This window comes from Pleurodeles waltl, chromosome 6 (genome assembly GCF_031143425.1).
Source record: "Pleurodeles waltl isolate 20211129_DDA chromosome 6, aPleWal1.hap1.20221129, whole genome shotgun sequence".
In the NCBI taxonomy this organism is placed as follows: Eukaryota; Metazoa; Chordata; class Amphibia; order Caudata; family Salamandridae; genus Pleurodeles; species Pleurodeles waltl.
In genome coordinates, this window is record NC_090445.1 from 270,958,051 (window position 1) to 270,979,063 (window position 21,013).

The following is a 21,013-nucleotide window of genomic DNA, read 5'->3' on the forward strand; positions in this document are numbered from 1 at the left end:
CAATGGCTGCTGCGACTGGGGAAAGGGCCCCTGCCTTCACGTCTGAAGAGTTGGAGAAGCTCGTGGATGGGGTCCTCCCCCAGTATGCGCTACTCTACGGTCCTCCAGACCAACAAGTGAGTACACCGGGTGCACATGGAATGGGCTATGCCTGTGTGGATTGGGATGGATGTAAGTTGGTGGGGTGGGGGGCGAATGAGGAGTGCAACGCCCGACAGATGAGAGCATGTGCCATATGGCAAAGTTGGTGGGGGGGGCCAATCACATCTAACATGCAGGTCATTGATGATTTCCTCCTTTCCACCCTGTACATGTCAAATAGGTCAGCTCCCATCAGAAGATCGAGATTTGGCGTGCCATCGCCAAGGAAGTCCGGAACTTGGGGGTCCACAACAGACGGGGCACCCACTGCCGCAAGAGGTGGGAGGACATCCGCCGCGGAACAAGGAAGACCGCAGAAACACTGCTGGGGATGGCCTCCCAACCTAGGAGGGGTGCCAGTCGCACCATGACCCCCCTGATGTCCCGGATCCTGGCGGTGGCCTACCCTGAATTGGATGGGCGCTTTAAGACATCACAGCAGACACAAGGGGGTGAGTATCAGCACATTCTCCTATCTTTCTGCGCAGTGGAGGCGTCTGGGTGGGGGAGGAGGGCTGTGGGTGACATTAGGCCAGGGCACTTTCTGTAGTGTAGTCCTCTCCCTTAGGCATGGCCCTGTGCCCCCGGCCCCCACCTCTGTAGGGTGACAAGTACAGCCATTGAAGGTCCAGCATCTCCCATGTGCGCGTTTGACGTCTCTTGGCCTGTTGTCCTAGTCAGTACTACTGAGTAGTGTACCCCGAATGCGCGGCTTAGTGCATTAGGCTCCTGTGTCTGTCCTCTCCGCCAACGGTGTTGACATTGCATGTACTCAACCTGGTCTTCTTTTTTCTCCCCCCACCCTTTCTCTTCATCTTCTTGTGCATGTGTGCATTAGCATCATCAGGCGGAGGAGATTTGGCATCGGAGCACGAGGGAGCTGCAGGACACAAGGCCCCGGTGGGCCCAGGAACAGACACCGAGGGCACCAGTGATCCGGAGGGCGAGGGGAGCACCACGACGGGGACCGCTGGTGAGAGCAGCGACAGCGACACGTCCTCGAATGGGAGCTCCCTAGCGGTGGCGGCAACATCCGTGCCCCCCGCCTCTACAGGTACAGCCGCCACCCAGCGCACCAGCCCCGCCCTCCCAGCAGCCCCTCAGTCTTCGCTCCGTGCCCGTTCGCCCAGGAAGGCGCGCGTCTCCTTCGCCCCAGGCACCTCAGCCCCTGCCCCTGTTGCCCCTGCTGCCCTCAGTGCGGAGCTCATTGGCCTGGTAAGGACGCTCATTGTTGGGCAGACGACCCTTTTGAATGCCATCCAGGGTGTGCAAAGGGAGGTGCAACAGAGCAATGCGTACCTGGAGGGCATTCATTCGGGTCAGGCTGCCCATCAACGAGCGTTCACTGCTCTGGCCTCAGCACTGACGGCAGCCATTGTCCCTGTTTCCAGCCTCCCTCTTCTTACTGGCTCCAGCCTTTCTCTGTCTCCTGTTCCTCAGCCTATCCCATCCACACCATCAGACCAGCCTGCACACACCTCAACACCCAAGAGCAGCTCATCCAAACACAAGCACCACAGATCCCACAAACACTCACCCAAGCAACACCCAGATGCAGACATTCCAACAGTCACAACCACCTCTGTGTCCCCCTCCTCCTCGTCTCCCTCCTCCCTCCCTGTGACGTCTACACTCACACCTGCATGCACCCCAACATCAGCCAGTGCTTCCATCACCACCTCACCCTCCAGTACAGTCCACACTCGTGCAGTCACCACCCCCACTGCCATTTACACGTCCCCTGTGTCCTCTCCCACTGTGTCTGTCACCCCCTCTTCCAAGACACACAAACGCAGGCAGCCACCCACCCAACAGCCATCCACCTCACGACAGCCTACAGCACCAGCACCTTCACCCAATGACAGCACACCTGACTCCTACAACCACCTCCTCTTCCTTCACTTCCATCTCCACTACTCCTACCCTTTACCTTGGCCCTAAAAAACTTTTCATGGCTAATCTTGACCTCTTTCCCTCCGATGAGCTCCCCCCTCCATCTTCAAAGAGTCCCAAGAGCACCACAGCCACCACCAGCCCAGCTTCGGGTGTCACTGTTGTGCATGGGTTCTGGAGCCCACCCTTTGCCAGCAGTGACACATCGATCAGCAGCAAGGACACGTCCAGCCCCCCCCCGGCAAGAGGACCCGCAAAAACAAGGGCCGCCGTGCGAGGACCGACAGGGCTGCCCCCAAGGAGCAATGTGCGGCCACTTCACCACCCACACCATCTAGGGGAGGCAAGGGCCCAAGAGCCCCATCAAAGGAGCGGAAGGGCATCAGGAGCGCGGAGAAGGTGGACCCCACATGTCACATCCCAGCTGGGAAGGAGGACACTAAGGAGGCCAGGAGTCCGTCCCCGAAGGGTCCAGAAACGTCACGGTCCGAGGGCGACTGAGCAGGGAGTCCAGGCCAGGTCTGGCTCCCTTGACCTGCTGGATGAGCACCGCTGAACAGGGCCCGCGGTGCAGAAGAGCACCGCTGAACAGGGCCCGCCGTGCAGAAGAGCACCGCTGAACAGGGCCCGCCGTGGAGAAGAGCACCGCTGAACAGGGCCCGCCGTGGAGAAGAGCACCGCTGAACAGGGCCCGCCGTGGAGAAGAGCACCGCTGAACAGGGCCCCGCCGTGAGGATAGGCACCGCTGAAGAGGGCCCGCCGTCTCAAGCACCGCTCCGCTGGGCCCCGCCGTCTCAAGCACCGCTCCGCTGGGCCCTTCCTGTCAAGCACCGCTCCGCTGGGCCCTTCTTCTCAAGCACCGCTCCGCTGGGCCCCGCCGTCTCAGGCACCGCTCCGCTGGGTCCTTCATCTCAAGCACCGCTCCGCTGGGCCCTTCATCTCAAGCACCGCTCCGCTGGGCCCTTCCTGTCAAGCACCGCTCCGCTGGGCCCTTCTTCTCAAGCACCGCTCCGCTGGGCCCTTCATCTCAAGCACCGCTCCGCTGGGCCCTTCCTGTCAAGCACCGCTCCGCTGGGCCCTTCTTCTCAAGCACCGCTCCGCTGGGCCCCGCCGTCTCAGGCACCGCTCCGCTGGGCCCTTCTTCTCAAGCACCGCTCCGCTGGGCCCTTCTTCTCAAGCACCGCTCCGCTGGGACCTTCCTGTCAAGCACCGCTCCGCTGGGCCCTTCTTGTCAAGCACCGCTCCGCTGGGCCCCGCCGTCTCATGCACCGCTCCGCTGGGCCCTTCTTCTCAAGCACCGCTCCGCTGGGCCCCGCCGTCTCAAGCACCGCTCCGCTGGGCCCTTCATCTCAAGCACCGCTCCGCTGGGCACCGCCGTCTCAATCACTGTTTATGGTTCACTGTGCCCACCATGCCTCCTCCTTGACCAGTGGAGACTGTCATCCACCTGATGGACTGTGGCTTTGCACTCCCCAGGATGGTACAGTGGGCAGCCCACCCACTGTAGAGACATTGAGAGACTGTGGCTTTGCACTCCCCAGGATGGTACAGTGGGCAGCCCACCCACTGTAGTGACATTGAGAGACTGTGGCTTTGCACTCCCCAGGATGGTACAGTGGGCAGCCCACCCACTGTAGAGACATTGAGAGACTGTGGCTTTGCACTCCCCAGGATGGTACAGTGGGCAACCCACCCACTGTAGAGACATTGAGAGACTGTGGCTTTGCACTCCCCAGGATGGTACAGTGGGCATGGTGGCTCCTCGTGGATCTGGCTTCGTGGACTCATGTGGCTGTGGTGCCCCCCCCCTTCCCTTCCCCCTGAGGTGCCTGTAGTTTTTACATCTGATGCCCCTGCAGTGTTCTCTCCAAAGGACTCAGGTCTCCTGTGTGGGCTTTACCCTTGTTTCTCAAAACTTTGGCCCACGGACATGATGAATTCGTAGGATGTGCAGGACTTGTTACTTCAGTTATACACTGATGTGTATGTCATTTGTTTTCTTGTGAATATCTTTCATGGTTGTACGATAATTTTCAGGAGCTTTTTGGTACATAAATATTTATTCCAAATTTGATTATGTCCTAGCATTTTTCAGGGGTGTTTGGGTGGTGTCACTGTGACTTGTTGCTCTGCATTGGTGTGTACATAGTTGGGGGGGGTTCGCATATGTGTGTGCCCGTAACCTTTCGTCCTCCCCCTCCCGTGTGTCGTAGGTGCAGTACTCACCGTTGTCGTCTGCGCCGGACTTCGTACTCGTGGTAGATGAGAAGGTAGACGAGAGCAGGTAGGATGTTTAATTCGGGTTCCATGCTGTCCTCCTTCCTCCTGGAGTGCGTAGTGGTGAGCGTTTTCCCGTTCGTAGTCTGTTTCCGCCGTGTTTTTATCGGCGGTGCTCCCGCCCCGGAAAAGGTGGCGGATTGGTGAGTTGTGATAGTGTGGGCGGTACATTGTCTGCCGCCTGGCTGTTGGCGGTGACCGCCGCGCTGTTTGTTTGTACCGCCGTGGCGGGCGGAGTGTTAAAGTGGCTGTCTGTGTTGGCGGTTCCCGCCAGGGTCAGAATTCCATATTTTTTACCGCCAGCCTGTTGGCGGGTTGGCCGCCGCTTTAACACCGACCGCCAGGGTTAGAATCACCCCCAAAGACACAAATACCCCCCCTAGTTCAAATCGTTCTTATTAGTACACAAGGTTTTCTTGAGATCCAAAGTCACTGTAGTGAGATCTGGATGAGGAAGAACTCAATTGGCACCACACAGAATGTGTCCTTTGTGAACTACTGCTCCAAAGATGTTATCCATCATGGTCCCCTCTTTGAGGACCATCACCACTGTGCCACTTAACACTCCAACTAAACCTGTAAATATCTCATGTATACTTGTTTATTCAAGGGAGAGTCACCTATTTCCTGACCATCACACATGTATCAGATTAAAGTCTCAATTTCCATCTGAAGCTGTGCATCTCTAAAATCAGGCAGTGCTCCCAGAACTCTCACCGCTCTTCTACACACATTATCTAAGATTTCCCACCTGGACTCTATCCACAGCATATAGGTGGTCTTTACGACCTCGGCGGTCTTGGAAAAAGACCGCCGAGGCCGCGGGAGACAGAATACCGCCATTGCCGGCGGTATTCCTGTCTCCCTATTATGACATTTCCGCTGGGCTAGCGGATAGTAACAGCGTTACCGTCCGCTGGCCCAGCGGAAATGTCACATCAACATTGCAGCCGGCTTGTAATAGAGCCGGCGGCAATGCTGATGTGCAGCGGGTGCAGTAGCACCCGTCGCGCATTTCACTGCCCGAAATTCGGGCAGTGAAATGCGCGACGGGGCTATGCCTGGGGGCCCCTGCACTGCCCATGCCAAGTGCATGGGCAGTGCAGGGGCCCCCAGAGGCACCCCAAGTCCCCTTACCACCAGCCTTTCAATGGCAGTGTTTACCGCCACGGACAGGCTGGCGGTCGGGGACTCATAATCCCCAGGGCAGTGGTGCTTGCACCGCTGCCCTGGGGATTATGACAGCCAGGCGGAAACCTGGCGGGAAAGTGGAGGGGCCGGCGGTATGGCCGTGGCTTTTCCGCCACGGTCATAATTGCTGGCGGAACACCGCCAGCCTGTTGGCGGTGTTACCGCCAACTTACCGCCGGCCGCCAGGGTCGTAATGACCCCCATATTCTTCAAACCCATCCTGTTGGTTACTGGTTCTTGCTCTGAGGAGTTTGAATCAGCCTCTCTCTTATACAAAGAGCTGATTTTCTTTTCTGCAGCAACTTAAGCACTCTCCATCTCTGTCTCACTTAGAGACCCCCTGTGGTTTCCACTTGAACAAATTTAACAGTTTTCCAAACCTGTTCATTATCTGTGTTGAGGTCAGAATGCAGGGCATTAACAACTTCAGTAAAATATTTTCCCAAGGTGAGATGTCTAATGTCATCCATTTCTTCCTGAAAATATGCTCGTCTTGATTCCTTTGTAGTGCTCAGTTCTCAAGGCTTATGGAATTCCAGTTCCAATTTTTTTACTGTCTGCTAGTGCACAAAGGTTATGATGCCAAACCAAGATGGGTGTTTCATTGGACATTTGAATGACTCACATTCCACAAAAACAGAAGAATGGAGCACCAGACTCCCTGCCGTGGTGCCAGATCAGGGCTCACTAAATCACTGTGTGGAAAGAACACACAGAGGCGTAACAGGCTCTTGTGGAGCCACCAAGGACTCTATAAGAACTGAGTGTGCCAGCACTCACCCATGCTGCAGCTTCCCTGGCATCTTAGTTCACCTCACCGGAATATCCTGATGTAAAGAAGTACTTCCAGGTCCTTTGAACCCAGGAGACATGGGAGAAACATGTAGGACATCTCTCTAGTGGCCTCAAATACAGACTTTCAGCATCGGGTGGGAAAGGAGGCACACAGGGGCACTGTTCCTTACCCTCAGGAAAACATGTAATTCACTCTGCTATTTATTGTGATTGCCACATAGTTATCTTGGGCTCCATTTGAGTTTAGAACTTGCCTCCGATCATGCAGATCTCTGAACTTTCAGATGTTTGTTTTGCCTCCTTTGGCCATGGTGTGGGCCCATGGTCTTGTTGCCTAGAAGGTTGAGCCAGCACATGGCAATTGTCCTCTGTCAACAGTCACTGGATAGAACACCCTGGATGATAGGCAGTGAACTGTTTTGGCACATACTGCTTGAAGGTAGAAACAATCAGGGAGTCCAAGAGACCTTGGGCAGACTCATGTCCACTCTGGTTACTCTCCCTGAAACAGTCCATTTTTCTGAGTTGCAACTTTTCAGATCTCAGAAGTTGGGCTTGTTGTTTGTTTCGTAGTCAGCAGTTCATCTCTCCTTTCTCAGCATGTCAGAGAGGCCGACAGGTAACAGGCAGATTCACAGGTCTTTCAGCAAAATGTGCAGATTGCTTGTGATGTCCATTCGTCTCTGGGAAACTGGCTGTCTGGCAGATACCCACTCTGCCTTTCTTCAGCATACCCCCTTAGTTAGTGTAGGGGAACCTAGAACTGGAGCCAAATAGGATAGTTTGGGTCTTACATTTATATAGGGATGGGCGAAACAATATTTTCTGCTGGCAGTATTTTGCGGACTCTTCATTAATGCTTGTAATGCGGAGTTCTGGCAAAATTCTACCAACCAAACGTGGCATAATTCTTTTTTACATGTGGCTTCAAAACAGTAAGTTGGTGAGCGACATTTGGCTCCCTGTGGTGTGATGTTCAGTCACTAAGAGGACATCCAATGAGAATTTTTTCAAAATGGGCAGTCACGGGCAGTCGCAACTGTTTGCGGTCAGAAGGCTGCCACTCGGGTAGCATATCTACTCGAGTGGCAACAAAATTAACTTGTTTTGCTGCACACTCTGGTGCTGTTGATTTTTCAGTGGAAAACTGGTTGTCAAAGCTAAATCACAGTGCAAGCAGTGCAACATGCCTATTTACTCACATATCTATCCCACACAGCATCAGAGATAATCCACATTACTCCCTGGCAAACATTTCTAAAAGTGACCTAAGTTCCACCTTTATTGCACAGAGAAGCACCAACATACATATTAAACATTCTTGTCTTTACAAGAGCAACTTTTAAAATGACCTTTTACACTGGTTGGGCACTCTTCACAGCTCCACTAATAGATGGAAAACGTAGTATTCTTACTTCAGCATACACAAGGAAACCACCTGAGTATGGATTGAGAACCTCCACATTGTCCCAGATGGATGTTTTTTCTTTGCCTTTTAACATATCTCTCTTTTTTTTTGTTCAGATACAAAGACATTTAGAAACAGATAGAATCCTTAGTATCATTTATTCACTGGCAGTAGATATGAAATCTATGAGAACATCTGCTCTAAGAATCAAAAAGCACTTTACTTCTCCCATTCCATTACAATACATAACGAACAAAGACAACCCCCCTTGGACATCCATGCCAAGTAACAATAAGGATCCTCACCTTAAGAGAGATCATAATTATCTCTCTGATGACATCAATGCTTTATTAGAATCATACAATGCAGCCAACCTGTTTAGTTCTTGCTGGAGCATGCCCAACATTGATGAGGTCGACTGCAGTAGAATGCACACATCCCCAAGACACATGTACGCCAAATACCAACAATATGCTATTTCTTCTATTGACCCTATGTTAGACTTTTTTGATTATGCAGGGTCATCCCCAATCTTTTTGCCTCCTGCCACCTTTTTTTTCTGACCTGTTGCTGTTGGCTTTTGAACTCTGAGCACTTTACCACTGCTAACCAGTGCTAAAGTGCATATGCTCTCTGTGTAAATTGTAATGTTGATTGATTTATCCATGATTGGTATATTTGATTTACTAGTAAGTCCCTAGTAAAGTGCACTAGACCATGGCCTGTAAATCAAATGGTTCTAGTGGGCCTGCAGCACTGGTTGTGCCACCAACATAAGTAGCTCTGTAATCATGTCTCAGGCCTGCCACTGCAGTGTCTGTGTGTGCAGTGTTAGGCCCTCATTACAACCCTGGCGGTCAAAGACCGCCAGGGCTGTTTTGGAGTTTGTACCGCCAACAGGCTGGCGGTACAAACTCGGGCATTACGACCGTGGCAGAAGCCACATTGGTCCGGCCTGGTCCCTGCCGCGGCCCCATGGAGCTTTTCACTGTCTGCATAGCAGACAGTGAAAAGCGCAACGGGTGCAACTGCACCCGTCGAACCGCCACAACACCGCCGGCTCCATTTGGAGCCGGCTCCCATGTTGCGGCCGAGATCCCCGCTGGGCCAGCGGGCAGAAACCAGGTTTCCGCCTGCCGTTCCAGCGGGGATCTCCAAATAGACTCCGCGGGAGCGGGGTCATATTTGGACAAACAGTGTACAAGTTATACGTTATTATGATAGTAAAATTAATCACCTAGGAAGTACTCCATTTCATAATTTGTGTTAAGACCTTCCTCCACTGCTCTTAATTTGAGGATCCAAGTACATTCACGTCTTCTAAAGTGTAATTCTCTATTCCCTCCTCGTGGGTCTTTGTACACTGTATGTCCAAATATGAACTTAATCATTACTGTCAAACTCTATCAACAGAGTATACAACACTACCTAATATGGAAGAATGAGCCCAGTTTAATTCTGGTGCTAAGATGGTGAACTCCGTTCAAATGTGAAGTGTTACTATTATTACAGTATTTACATTACATATGAATTCACACTTTATTGGTAAGTATCACCAATCTTTGATGATCACGTGAAACGAATAATTAGGACGATGATTACTTAGGATTACTTGGCTGATTACACTTTGTTTTTACTATTTTGTATCATCTCTTATTCTTGGGACCCTTCGAACAAATTACTTCTAAGTTACATTATTCTCCTCATCGATTAAAAGAAGGACCAAATAAACATACTGCCCGACATGCCGAAGAATTTTATACACACTCCTGAGACCTTACTCTGTGTCGTGTGACACCTTATTCAGTGTCTTTCTATCAATTTTGTAAGCGCTTAAGGCTGTTCGCATTAATTAATGCATAGCAATTTCAAGATGGCGCCCATTTTTTCTTTTAACACTCTGTCCTTTTTCTGTTTCGGGCCAGCCGATGATTCTCATCATCGATTAAAAGAAGGACCAAACAAACATACTGCCCGTCATGCCGAAGAGTTTTATACACACTCCTGAGACCTTACTCTGTGTAGTGTAAGACCTTATTCAGTGTCTTTCTATCAATTTTTGGAAGCACCGAAGATTATTCGTGTTAGATAATGCTTAGCAAATTCATCCTCCCAGTAGGACACTGTCTTTTAGTTGTGTCTTTCACACTCCAAGATGGCGCCCACTTTTTCTTCCAACACTCTGTCCTTTTTCTATTTCGGACCAGCCGATGATTCTCATCATCGAATAAAAGAAGGACTAAACAAACATACTGCCCGTCATGCCGAGGAGTTTCACACACACTCCTGAGACCTTACTCTGTGTCTCTTCCATACCTTATACCTCTAGGTAAGTGACATTAATGTTAACCTATGTATTTTGCACCTTATTTTGAGGGGGCTGAGTCTGGTTGCTCAACTTAGAAGCAACATATGAATATAATCTTTGTTACATCGGTTTTAGATGAGACGGAGGGCTTACACGTCCTTTTTCTCTACATACACGCCAGCTTAATTATCGGGGAGCAAGACACAGCGCCCCCAACACAAGAATTTACCTAAAAGAACTGTTTTGTTTATAGGTACGTGACCTTTTTCTTTTAGATTTACGCCATATTGCTTATGCTTGTCACTTCTTCCTTAGTATAGCGATCTTCTCTTCTAGATCGCACCGTAAAAGATTTTGGATCCATACGTGCTGACTTATGAGCACTCCCTCACGAAGACTCGGGGATAATAGTGTTTTGCCCCCGTCACGTGATTCCCACTACTCTTTCTCTATTGGTACGTGATAGTCCTTTTGTTAGTTCCTTTTAAATTCAGCGTACTCATTATCTACCTCCTAATGACTTACAATCATTTTATTTCAGATCGTAAATTATCTTGAAGAGTTTTACTTGATTAGGATAAGCCATCTATCCATGTTAACACCTTACTTATATTTTGGTACGTTTTCCTTTATTCAGACACACTTGCGAATGCTTAATTTAGCAAACTCACTCACCAATTTCCTAGGTGTTATGACGCCTTTCTGTTTCCTTTTTTCCTAATGACACCCTGTCATCAAGAGTATATTTCTGTTTCTCATCACCACATATCTAGTGGGAGTCTTTATCCCTATTTCTAATTCTCAATTTCTACTTCGTTTCACGTGCACATCAAACTTTTGGTGATATTTATAATAATACCAAGTTTATCACTTGTGGTAAACTGTAATCACAGTTTTTTCTCTGTGGCTCCATTTGGTAATGTCACTTGATGATTTTAGACACTCACGTGGTGCTGATGAAGGACTTGGCCACGATTTTAGTGCCAGGTATTAATTTTCCATAATCACGTATAACTACAGATTATGACCAAGCTCATTATTATGTTTTTTACAGCCCTGAGGAAGTCAATGAGATTAATTTCTCGGAGACGAAACACGTGTTGGCTGTTAGATGTTGTTGTGATGACCACATATGGAATCTTTCTGATGTGATGAACATGTATATAAACCTCGCACAAGAATAAAGACACTGAATTTTAACTTTAACTCTGTTTGGATTATATATTGATTTTCCGAAGACCAAGAACCTAACTGTACAGGCTCTTATCTTATTTCATACGAGTGCCCTGGCCTTTTGAATCACACACCAGGGGGTTGGAGACTGCATTGTGTGAGGGCAGGCACAGGCCTTCAAGGTGTAAGTGACCACTCCTCCTCTCCCTCCTAGCACAGATGGTCCAGCAAGAAATGCAGACTACACCCCAACTCCCTTTGTGTCACTGTCTAGTGAGAGGTGCAATCAGCCCAACTGTCAAACTGACCCAGACAGGGAATCCACAAACAGGCAGTCACAGAAATGGTTTAGGCAAGAAAATGCTCACTTTCTATAAGTGGCATTTTCAAACACACAATCTTAAAATCAACTTTACTAAAAGATGTATTTTTAAATTGTGAGCTCAGAGACCCCAAACTCCATGTCTATCCGCTCCCAAAGCGAATCTACACTATCATATTTAAAGGTGGCCCCTTGTTAACTTATGAGGGAGACAGGCCTTGCAACAGTGAACCACAAATTTAGATGTATTTCACTGTCAGGACATATAAAACACATTACTATATGTCCTACCTTAACCATACACTGCACCCTGCCCTTGGGGCTACATAGGGCCTACCTTAAAGGTGCCTCACATGTAAGAAAAGGGAAAGTTTAGACCTGGCAAGTGGGTACATTTTCCAAGTCGAATTTACAGTTAAAAACTGCACACACAGACACTGCAGGTCTGAGACATGATTACAGAGCTACTTATGTGGGTGGCATAACCAGTGCTGCAGGCCCACTAGTAGCATTTGATTTACAGGCCCTGGCACCTCTAGTGCACTTTACTAGGGACTTACTAGTAAATCAAATATGCCAATCATGGATAAGCCAATTACATACACGTTTTGTATAGGAGCACTTGCACTTTAGCACTGGTTAGCAGTGGTAAAGTGCCCAGAGTAACAAAAACAGCAAAAAACAGAGTTTATCACACATCAACAACATGGGAAACAGAGGCAATAAGTTAAGGGAGACCACGCCAAGGATGAAAAGTCTAACAAGTTTATACTCCAAAATGAAAAATACTTCAGCAACTCTTATGACTAAGTATTACAATGAAACCACAAGCTATATTATGGAAGAACCTGTGTCACAGAAGTTGAAGAATAAGATCTCCCCTTACATGGTATAAGAATGATCTTAATGAGGAGAGAGAACAACACAGATTAGTGGTAGAATGACAGAGACATAATCCTTCTACTGTAAACCCCACCATAGTTTGCATAGAAACTAGAAAGTACAAAAACAATGTCTTTGAAGATTAAAGATGCCCTTTATAGAATACTACTAGACCTAACAAAAAAAACATTTAGAGAAGCTATTCAATATCATTAAAAAGCAATACAGCCTGACAACAAAAACAGAGGTTAATTCATTTAGAGAGAAATGTGATGACCTGTCAGACTTCTTAACTGACAGGATCCAAAAGATTGAACCGTTCCTCAAACAGAGGCATTGAATGATCATTGTTTTTCCTTCACTTATAAGAATAATGCCAACTGGGGCTCATTGAGGAAAGTTAGCAAAAGTGAAGTGAACTCATCAAGGCAATAGCCAATACCAAACCAGCATGTCACATTGCTGCTCAAATCCCCTCCACAAGAGGTAAGCGTTCATATTTCTTCATAGTGGACTCAGTTGATTAATTCATCAGTATCAAGTGGCAAACTCCCAAACTGTCTAAAGATATGTCATTATTGGCCCATTTAGCAGGGTCTCTCCCAGATTTTTGCTATTGCTGAACCCATTTTTGTTGGCATTAGGAGTCAGTGCACTTTTCTCCCTGTTACCCAGTGGTAAAGTGCTTGTTCTATCTCCATAAAATATGGTCAAGATGGCTTACACTTAATTCGCACATTTAATTTACTAGCAATCCCCCAGCAAATAGTACTTATGTCAACATATATTTTCTGCTTCTGTTAAACTGTAGGACGTATATTAAAATGTATGTGGGAGAGCTAAAATATTGTTTATTTGTGTCTCCTTACCACAGGTCTAAAAATAGGAGTGCTGAGGAACATACCCTATCTCTTTTCCATCAGCATGTTTTGGTGTTTAAATATTGCCCCTATGGGATCAGATATGTAGACTTAGGAATATAAATATCTTGCGCTAAATATTATGAAACAATCCATGCGTCATAGGGATTGTTCACAGCCTCAAACAGGTATGTGTGAGTTAGCAAATTTCCTCCAACCCACTCGTCCATGAAGTCTTGCAATGTGCTTTTGGCAAGACAGCCATCATGTGCAGCATGTTTGCAGAGTGAGTCACAGTAATCATAGTCTTTAGTATGAAACAAGCCTTTCCAGCAGTGCCAGGCAGCACTCAAAGCTGACTAGTTGTGGGAAGTTAGCGTTCGTAGGCCTTGAAACCTCAACCCACGCTTCCAACACCAAAGCATCTCCTGTCTCAGTACCAGTACCAGCACCAGTAGGGCAGTTGTAGTGAAGCAGTGATGGCCGGGTCCCGTAATCCTGAGAAGCTCCGTCTGTGTTGCAGCATGTCTAGAAAAGGCGCACAATGAGGAAAACAGCACTTGTGGCTCATCCTGGACCTGCAGCCCTACTTTATTTATAGTTGAGTTACAAACGTTAAAATAAAAACTTGTTTTTGCATTGTTTCATTTTAGCACCTTAGATTAGTGAGAGGCCTTCATTAGAATTATTGATCCACAAACTTGCTGCAGTTAATGACTGGAGAAGCAAGTCATTTGTCTTGTTTCTCTTATGTAAGCATTTTTACTATGATAGATGGAGCAACAGTGTGGTCTTTTACACCACACACTATATTGCTGTACAGTGTGCACCACAAACTGAATTAATTGAACACTCTCAGATGTGATGGTCATGGAAACTGAGGCACAGGAAAGAAAAGTAACCACCTAGTGTCACGCTTTTTGGTCAGTCTTGGAAGCCAGGATGGAAAAAGTTACCTGAATGGACATTGTTTAATTCCAACCCTGGGTGGGTATTGCGTTCTTTCCCCATTTCCCCTACTGCCTTGATGACAATTTAATTAGCCCTCCAAGAGGAAGTCAGTTGTCTTTTGCCACCTATACCAGACGTTTGTTGCTGTTATAGAGAATGTTATTTTCAATTAAACCATATATGAGAGACTTTTATGCAATGCACATCCTGTACTATATCGTTTTAAGGTGCTCTTGTTAAAAATGGGGTCTCTAGTTTGCAGAATGTTTGCACCCTGTCAAAGCAGGGACCCTAACTCTGGTCAGCATAAGGGAAATACCCGCTCAGATAACCCCTGCTCACCCCCTTGGTAGCTTGCCACGAGCAATCAGGCTTCTCTCAGAAGCAGTGTGTAAAGCATTTGCACATAACACACAGTAATACAGTGAAAACACTACAAAAGGTCCCCCCACCAGTTTTAGAAAAATAGCCAATATTTATCTGTATGAAACAAGACCAAATACCATCAAAATCTGCCATACAGTAATAAATATATGAATTCCGCAAGATTTACTCAAAAATACAGCTCCTTGAAGTCAATAGATCCACCTGGGGCTATCACGGCATCGTGCTCAACAAAACCAACAGTTCAGGCCAGCCACGTCATCGCGTGCTCGCTATGGTGTCAGGAACACCTGCAAACAGTACCTTTGGAATTGCAGGGTGTCGTGATCCTCACGGGAGCTCCAGAGAGCTGTGTCGCTGGCGTCGTGGTGTTGGTGCTGGGGTCGTCTGGCCCTTGAAGTCCCACACATTGCAGATGAAATTCAGGGCCGATGAAGTCAGGAGCGCTGGCATGGATGGTGTTGGGGCTGTGGTGCGAAGCGGGACGATGTGATGTGAGGTGGCCATAGGTCATGATGCAGGCAGAGGCTCGGTGACGGTGTCCAGCAGCATTGGTGTGACCAGGGCTGCGGTGTAAAGCGGTGTAGTGTGAAGTGCAGTGTCACCAGGTCGTGTTGCAGGCAGCAGCATCGTCATTGCTGAAGCACTGTCGTTGGTAGGCCCAAGCCAGTGGTGAGGGGTGGGACAGTGCTTTGTGTACCTCACAAGCGGTGTCCACAGGCCACGGTGCAGGCAGGATTCCTGGTGATGACATTGGAGTCAATGATGCTGGCGTCAGTAGACCGGGGCTGTAGTGCGGGACAGGACAGTGCTTTGTGTACCTCACGAGCAAGTCCACAGGCCACGGTGCAGGCAGCGGCACTGGTATCAGCAGGAGTGGCGGCATTGGGGATGCCCAGGCTGTGGTGTGAGCAGGTGGTGCTGGAGTGAAGGGCCCACAGGTCGCAGTGCAAGCAGGGGTTCGGTGAAGTTGTCCAATGACGGTGTTGGTGAGACCAAGGTCGTGGTGTGAAGCGGGCAATGTGGCTCTGTGTGGCATCGGTCACGGTGCAGGCCAGTGGCTTCATTGGGGGTGGCACAGTGGTTTCTCATCTTGAACAGCACAAATCAAAGAGTTCCCAGAGAAATCTGAAGCCTTTGGTGTCCCTGAGACTTCCAACAGGAGGCAAGCTCTACTCCAAGCCCTTGGAGAGCTCTCTCAAGCAGGGCACACAGCACAGTTCACCCTTAGCACTCTTTGCAGGCAGAAGCAGCAACTGCAGGCCAGCCCAGCAAAGCAACACAGAAAAGGGAGAGTACTCCTCCTTCATCTCTTCTCCTGGGCAGAGGTTCCTCTTGATTCTAAAAGTGTGGGGTTTTGGGTCCTCTTCTTATGCCCCTTTCTGCCTTTGAAGTTGGCAAACTTCAAAGCAAAGTCTCAAGTGTTTGCAAGATCCTTCCTTGTCCAGGCCAGGCCCCAGACACACACCAGGAGGTTTGGAGACTGCATAGTGTGAGGGTAGGCACTGCCCTTTCAGGTGTAAGTGACCACTATTCCCTCCAGTTTAGCTCAGATGGCTCATCAAGTTATGCAGGCTACACCCCAGCTCCCTTTGTGTCACTGTCTAGAGGAGAGGTGTGAACAGCCCAACTGTCAAACTGATCCAGACGGGGAATCCACAAACAGGCAGAGTCATAGAATGGTTTAAGCAAGAAAATGCCTACTTTCTAAAAGTGGCATTTTTAAACTCACAATCAAAAAACCAACTTCACTAAAAGATGTATTTTTAAATTATGAGTTCAGAGACCCCAACCTCCATATTTCCATCCACCCTCAAAGGAAATCTGCGCTTTAAAGTTATTTAAAGGCATCCCCCATGTTAACCTATAAGGGAGATAGGCCTTGCAACAGTTAAAAAACGAATTCAACAGTGTTTCTCTGTTAGGACATGTAAAACACACCAGTACATGTCCTACCTTTTAACTACACTGCACCCTGCCTATGGGGCTACCTAGGGCCTACCTTAGGGGTGCTTTACATGTACCAAAAGGGAAGGTTTGAGCCTGGTAAGTGGGTACACTTGCCAGGTCGAATTGGCAGTTTAAAACTGTACACACAGACACTGCAGTTTACAGGGCTACTTCTTTGGGTGGCACAATCACTGCTGCAGGACCACTAGTAGCATTTGATTTACAGGCCCTTGGCACCTCTGGTGCACTTTACTAGGGACTTACCAGTATATCATATATGCCAATCATGGAGAAACCAATCAACAGTATAATTTACCTAGGGAGCGCTTGCACTTTAGCACTGATTAGCAGTGGTAAAGTGCGCAGAGACAATAAACTAGCAAAAACAGACCTAAAAAAATAGGAGGAAGAAGGCAAAAAGTTTGGGGATAACCCTGCAAAAAGGGCCATTTCCACAGCTCTCAAATGTGATGATTATGGAAAAGTAGGCAGGTGTTTGTCCAGGATCATACAGTTTGGTAAAGCTTGGGAGCTGTGATTGAAACGAGGGTCTCTGAGTCGGAGCCCTTCAACTACTTTTTTCACTTGGTTCAACAAATGCTTCTAACTGGGCTTGCATGTTATGCAAGTGCATTCAAACTATCCTTTGCATTTTTATAAGATGGAGCAACAGCATTTAATACACCGCTCTTCATAGAACAAATACCTTGGGTAGAAACACTGCAAGCTTCCCAACTTCAGTAAAACAGATATAGCTAGGGTAGCATCAGCACAAGCATTTCTCATCACACTACAGGTACAACCGGGGCAGAAGCAGGGCAATCTTTATTTCCTCACAGAACTGGGACAATGTGGCAACAGCAAAGCAAGCTTCACGTTTTCACAGATGGCAATACATGCAACCTACCATTTCCTGCAGAGCAGATCGGGCACGGCACACAAGAAGTAGCTTTTACTTCTCAAAGAATATGTACAGTTTTGGTGAAGGTTACATGTAGGTTACAGACAGATCTGTGGAGTGGGTGCTTAAGTCCCTGCAGTGAATGTAAAGATGGATGGGTTTGCGTATATGCAAGTTCTGACACCATTCTTGCTTAGGTGATATTCCAGGTCAGCATCCTGATAATCCTGCTGCTTTCATTAGGAGATCTGACCTTTGTGCTGATTTTTTGGTATTCGAAGTGGTAAAGAGTAAGTGTCATGTAGTAGGTAATTGTTATTTGGAGCAGCATCACCACAATTTAAATAACTATGCTCTAACAGGCAGGTAGGTACCATCCTCTACGAAAAGGTTTGGAGTACATGTGCACCAGCTGCTGTGCCGTGACAGGCTCGGTGCTGCACCTGTTCAAAATGCTTAGGGCCTCTGGCGTCCCATGCTTTGATGTTTTAATTGCATCTGGTAAAGATTAATTTCAAGGGTGGTATAAAAAGATGCAATATCCTTTGCAAAGAGATGTGAAGAAGGTGGTGTTTGTGCAGGGAACATGGTGCGTGGTAGAAGAGAGGGATGTGTTGTCATCCTAACCAGACACAGGTCACAGCCCTACTTGCTCTGATCACCACAGGGCTGCCGAGAGCTAAATAATGTTTCTTGAGTTTAAAGTGTGGACGAGCACAAAGTGGAGTTAGCTGGCGAAGGGGCATCATGCTAATTCATAGCAATAAATAGATAGCGATGTGAACGGCTGGTTTTAGGTGTTTATTGAACATTGAGTGGTGATGTGAATGACACTTTTTATAACATTTAGTGAGAAAGCATCTGCAAAAACAAAAACAGTCTTGAGAAACCAGGAGACTTTCAGGGGCTCAGCCCTCTGAAGGGTTATCAAGGCTGAGGCTGAGCCATTCACATGTCAGAGGAGTCAAACAAGAGAAGGACTCAGTTGCAATTGTCTTTTTAAAATAGCTATTTACCAAAAGAGCTCCTGAATTCTAGGGCTTGGGTAACCTATCCGTTACCCCGAAATGAATGGATTTTCTTGCCAACTTATTGAAGTGCGCGCTCTGTTGTCTGTGTTGTACCTAATCCGTCTACCGCTAATGAGTTCAAGCACCTGCTGACATTATTGTTTTGCCTTCTTCTCCGTAGGCCTCCTTGCTGAGAGAGACACTACTTATTGCGTCTGCAGGATGCCCTGCAACCTGACGAGGTACAACAAAGAGCTCTCCATGGTGAAGATTCCCAGCAAGATGTCGGCCAAGTACCTTGAGAGGAAATTTAACAAGACAGAAAAATACATTTCGTAAGTAAATGAGTGGCGTGCAGCACTCTACAGAGCTTTGGGGGACACGCGATAATAAGTAGTAATGATTTATTTACATCAGGGCGCTGTTAGCCACCTGGGACTATAATTAGCAAGAGCAGATATTGCCGTATACAATCTGTCTTTCAGGCAGAGCAACAATAGAGCAGCAGGATCTGCTGATTGGCTTTTGTCAAATTAATTTAGCCAACCTGCAAGAGGATTTTCTAAGAATTGTTGACCCGCTACTATATGTATGGTTACCAGACATAAAAAATGGTATGCAGCTCACCCAAATGAGACAGGAAATGGAGGCAAATTACCTAAAAATAATTTGCCCGAACTCGCTCACTTGAATGCATAGGATTGTAATTGAGTCAGTGCATTTTTTTTTGTTGCTAAAATGAACTTTTTGCTTCTTCCACAATATTAGGGGCCTCGTTTATGAATTGCTTGTGTCGCCCTTGTGTCACGCAAGAGCAACACAAGTCTTTAAGTTAGATTTACCATGGCACTCGGAGCCCCTTTGCGTGTGGCTGTGCGTGGGATAGTAAATTGGGAGTAAGGCACAACAGTGCAAGCTACTGCCTTGTGTTACTCTGCCCTAGGAAGGCATTCCATAGGTGAAAAGTAGGTGTTCACATGTATCGACCCTTAGGGGCATATTTAAGATAGGCTTGCATCACCGTTGCGTCACATTTAGTGATGCAGTGGTGGAGCAAACCATTCAACCACATCTACAAGGCCATGCAAAGCCACTTTGCATGGCTTTGTATGGCCTCATAGATATGGAGAAAGGAAACGCAGTGTAAAGTGATGCATTGCCTTACTCTGCGTTAGGGAGATGTTCAACAGGAAATGAAGTGGGTGTTACCCATGCAACACCGATGGGTTTTGACACATCCCCAGATTTACAAGTCCATATAAACCTGGGGACACATGAAAACCTTACACCTCCCCCCAGGGAAGTGCAAAAAGGAGAAATATATTTATTTCTCCTCATTTTTTTCCTCTTTCTATGTGTCCTTGATTCTGCAGCACACATACCCAGGTCTGTTTTTGTGTAGGAAGGTGCCCCTTCCTGCACAAAAACAATCCTGCATGCAACACAGGCACGCTTGGAACATGGTGCAATGGTGCCTGCATTGGCACTAAGCTGCCGAAATGGCACCAGTGCAGGGGGAAAGGAAAGGAAGGTGCCATATCCCATGGATGAGGCACATTCCTGCCCTTTCCCTTTCATGCAGGGCAGCACAGTAGGGTGACTTGCTGTGCTGTCCTGCGCCAAGTCCATAAATTGCGGTCTTAGCTTTTGGTGCATTCCCAGATTTACTAACACTAGTAAACCTGGATATGTGTCAGAATTGTATTCCTTCCCATGGGAGGCGTAACAAGAAAAATATGTTTATTTCGCCTTGTTTCTTCCTGTTTCTACATTTGCTGCTTTGTACAGCACATGTAGCAAGAGGGAAAAGCCAGATAGGATTGATTTGTTTATGAACGTGTCCAATAACGATAATATCTATAGCACATGCACCAGTACACCATGGTGCAAGGGTGCCACCATTGGTGCTTGGCAGCCACAAGTGTGCTAGAATAAAACGAGAGCAAGAATGCTCTGTATCTTAATAAACATGGCCCATTCCTGCCCTCCCCATTTGTCACAGTGCAACAAGTTGCAATGCTGCTTTGCACCAAATATTAGTAAATTTGCATCCAGGTTTCGTGTATTTTGCTTAATTTCTGTTTTTCACATTTATCACGTGCGAGAGACCTCTACTAGCTCATGTATTGCAGGAACTGTGAAAATTGATGTATGTTGCTTCCGTTTGTACTGTGCCTGCAGTGTTCACCATATGACTTTAAAATATAAGTAAAATATAGAGTGCAGATATCTAGTGTGATGTCTGTACGGAAAAGGACCGACTACGTGCATTATGCCTAATCACGTATCACATGTCAATGTCGTTACGCTAGGCTCACAAACAGCACACTCTCCTGCTACAAGCACAACACCACGGGTGTACAGCTGGTAAATTATTACTCTCTAACTACAAATACTAACCTCAAAAGAACACACAAAGTGCAACGATCTCTTGCATGCCAAACAGTGCCAAGAACCATACAGATGACAATATGTCACTCTCCAATAGTAAGTGAAATATTAAACAGAAATAAGCTATGCACAGCCACACCACATCTCAAGCCGCAAACTCATGCCGAGAAGTCTTA

General features: G+C 47.5%; 1 protein-coding gene across 2 annotated transcripts in view; it reads left to right on the forward strand.

The window, feature by feature from the left end:
• Nucleotides 1–21,013, forward strand: part of ASIC2 (acid sensing ion channel subunit 2) — a 1,882,574-nt gene that overhangs the window by 1,604,535 nt on the left and 257,026 nt on the right. For both annotated transcript variants that reach the window (XM_069238055.1, XM_069238056.1), the window contains exon 6: nucleotides 18,628–18,781. In XM_069238055.1, coding sequence (XP_069094156.1) covers nucleotides 18,628–18,781 — 154 coding nt within the window. The remainder of the gene's footprint in view (nucleotides 1–18,627; nucleotides 18,782–21,013) is intronic.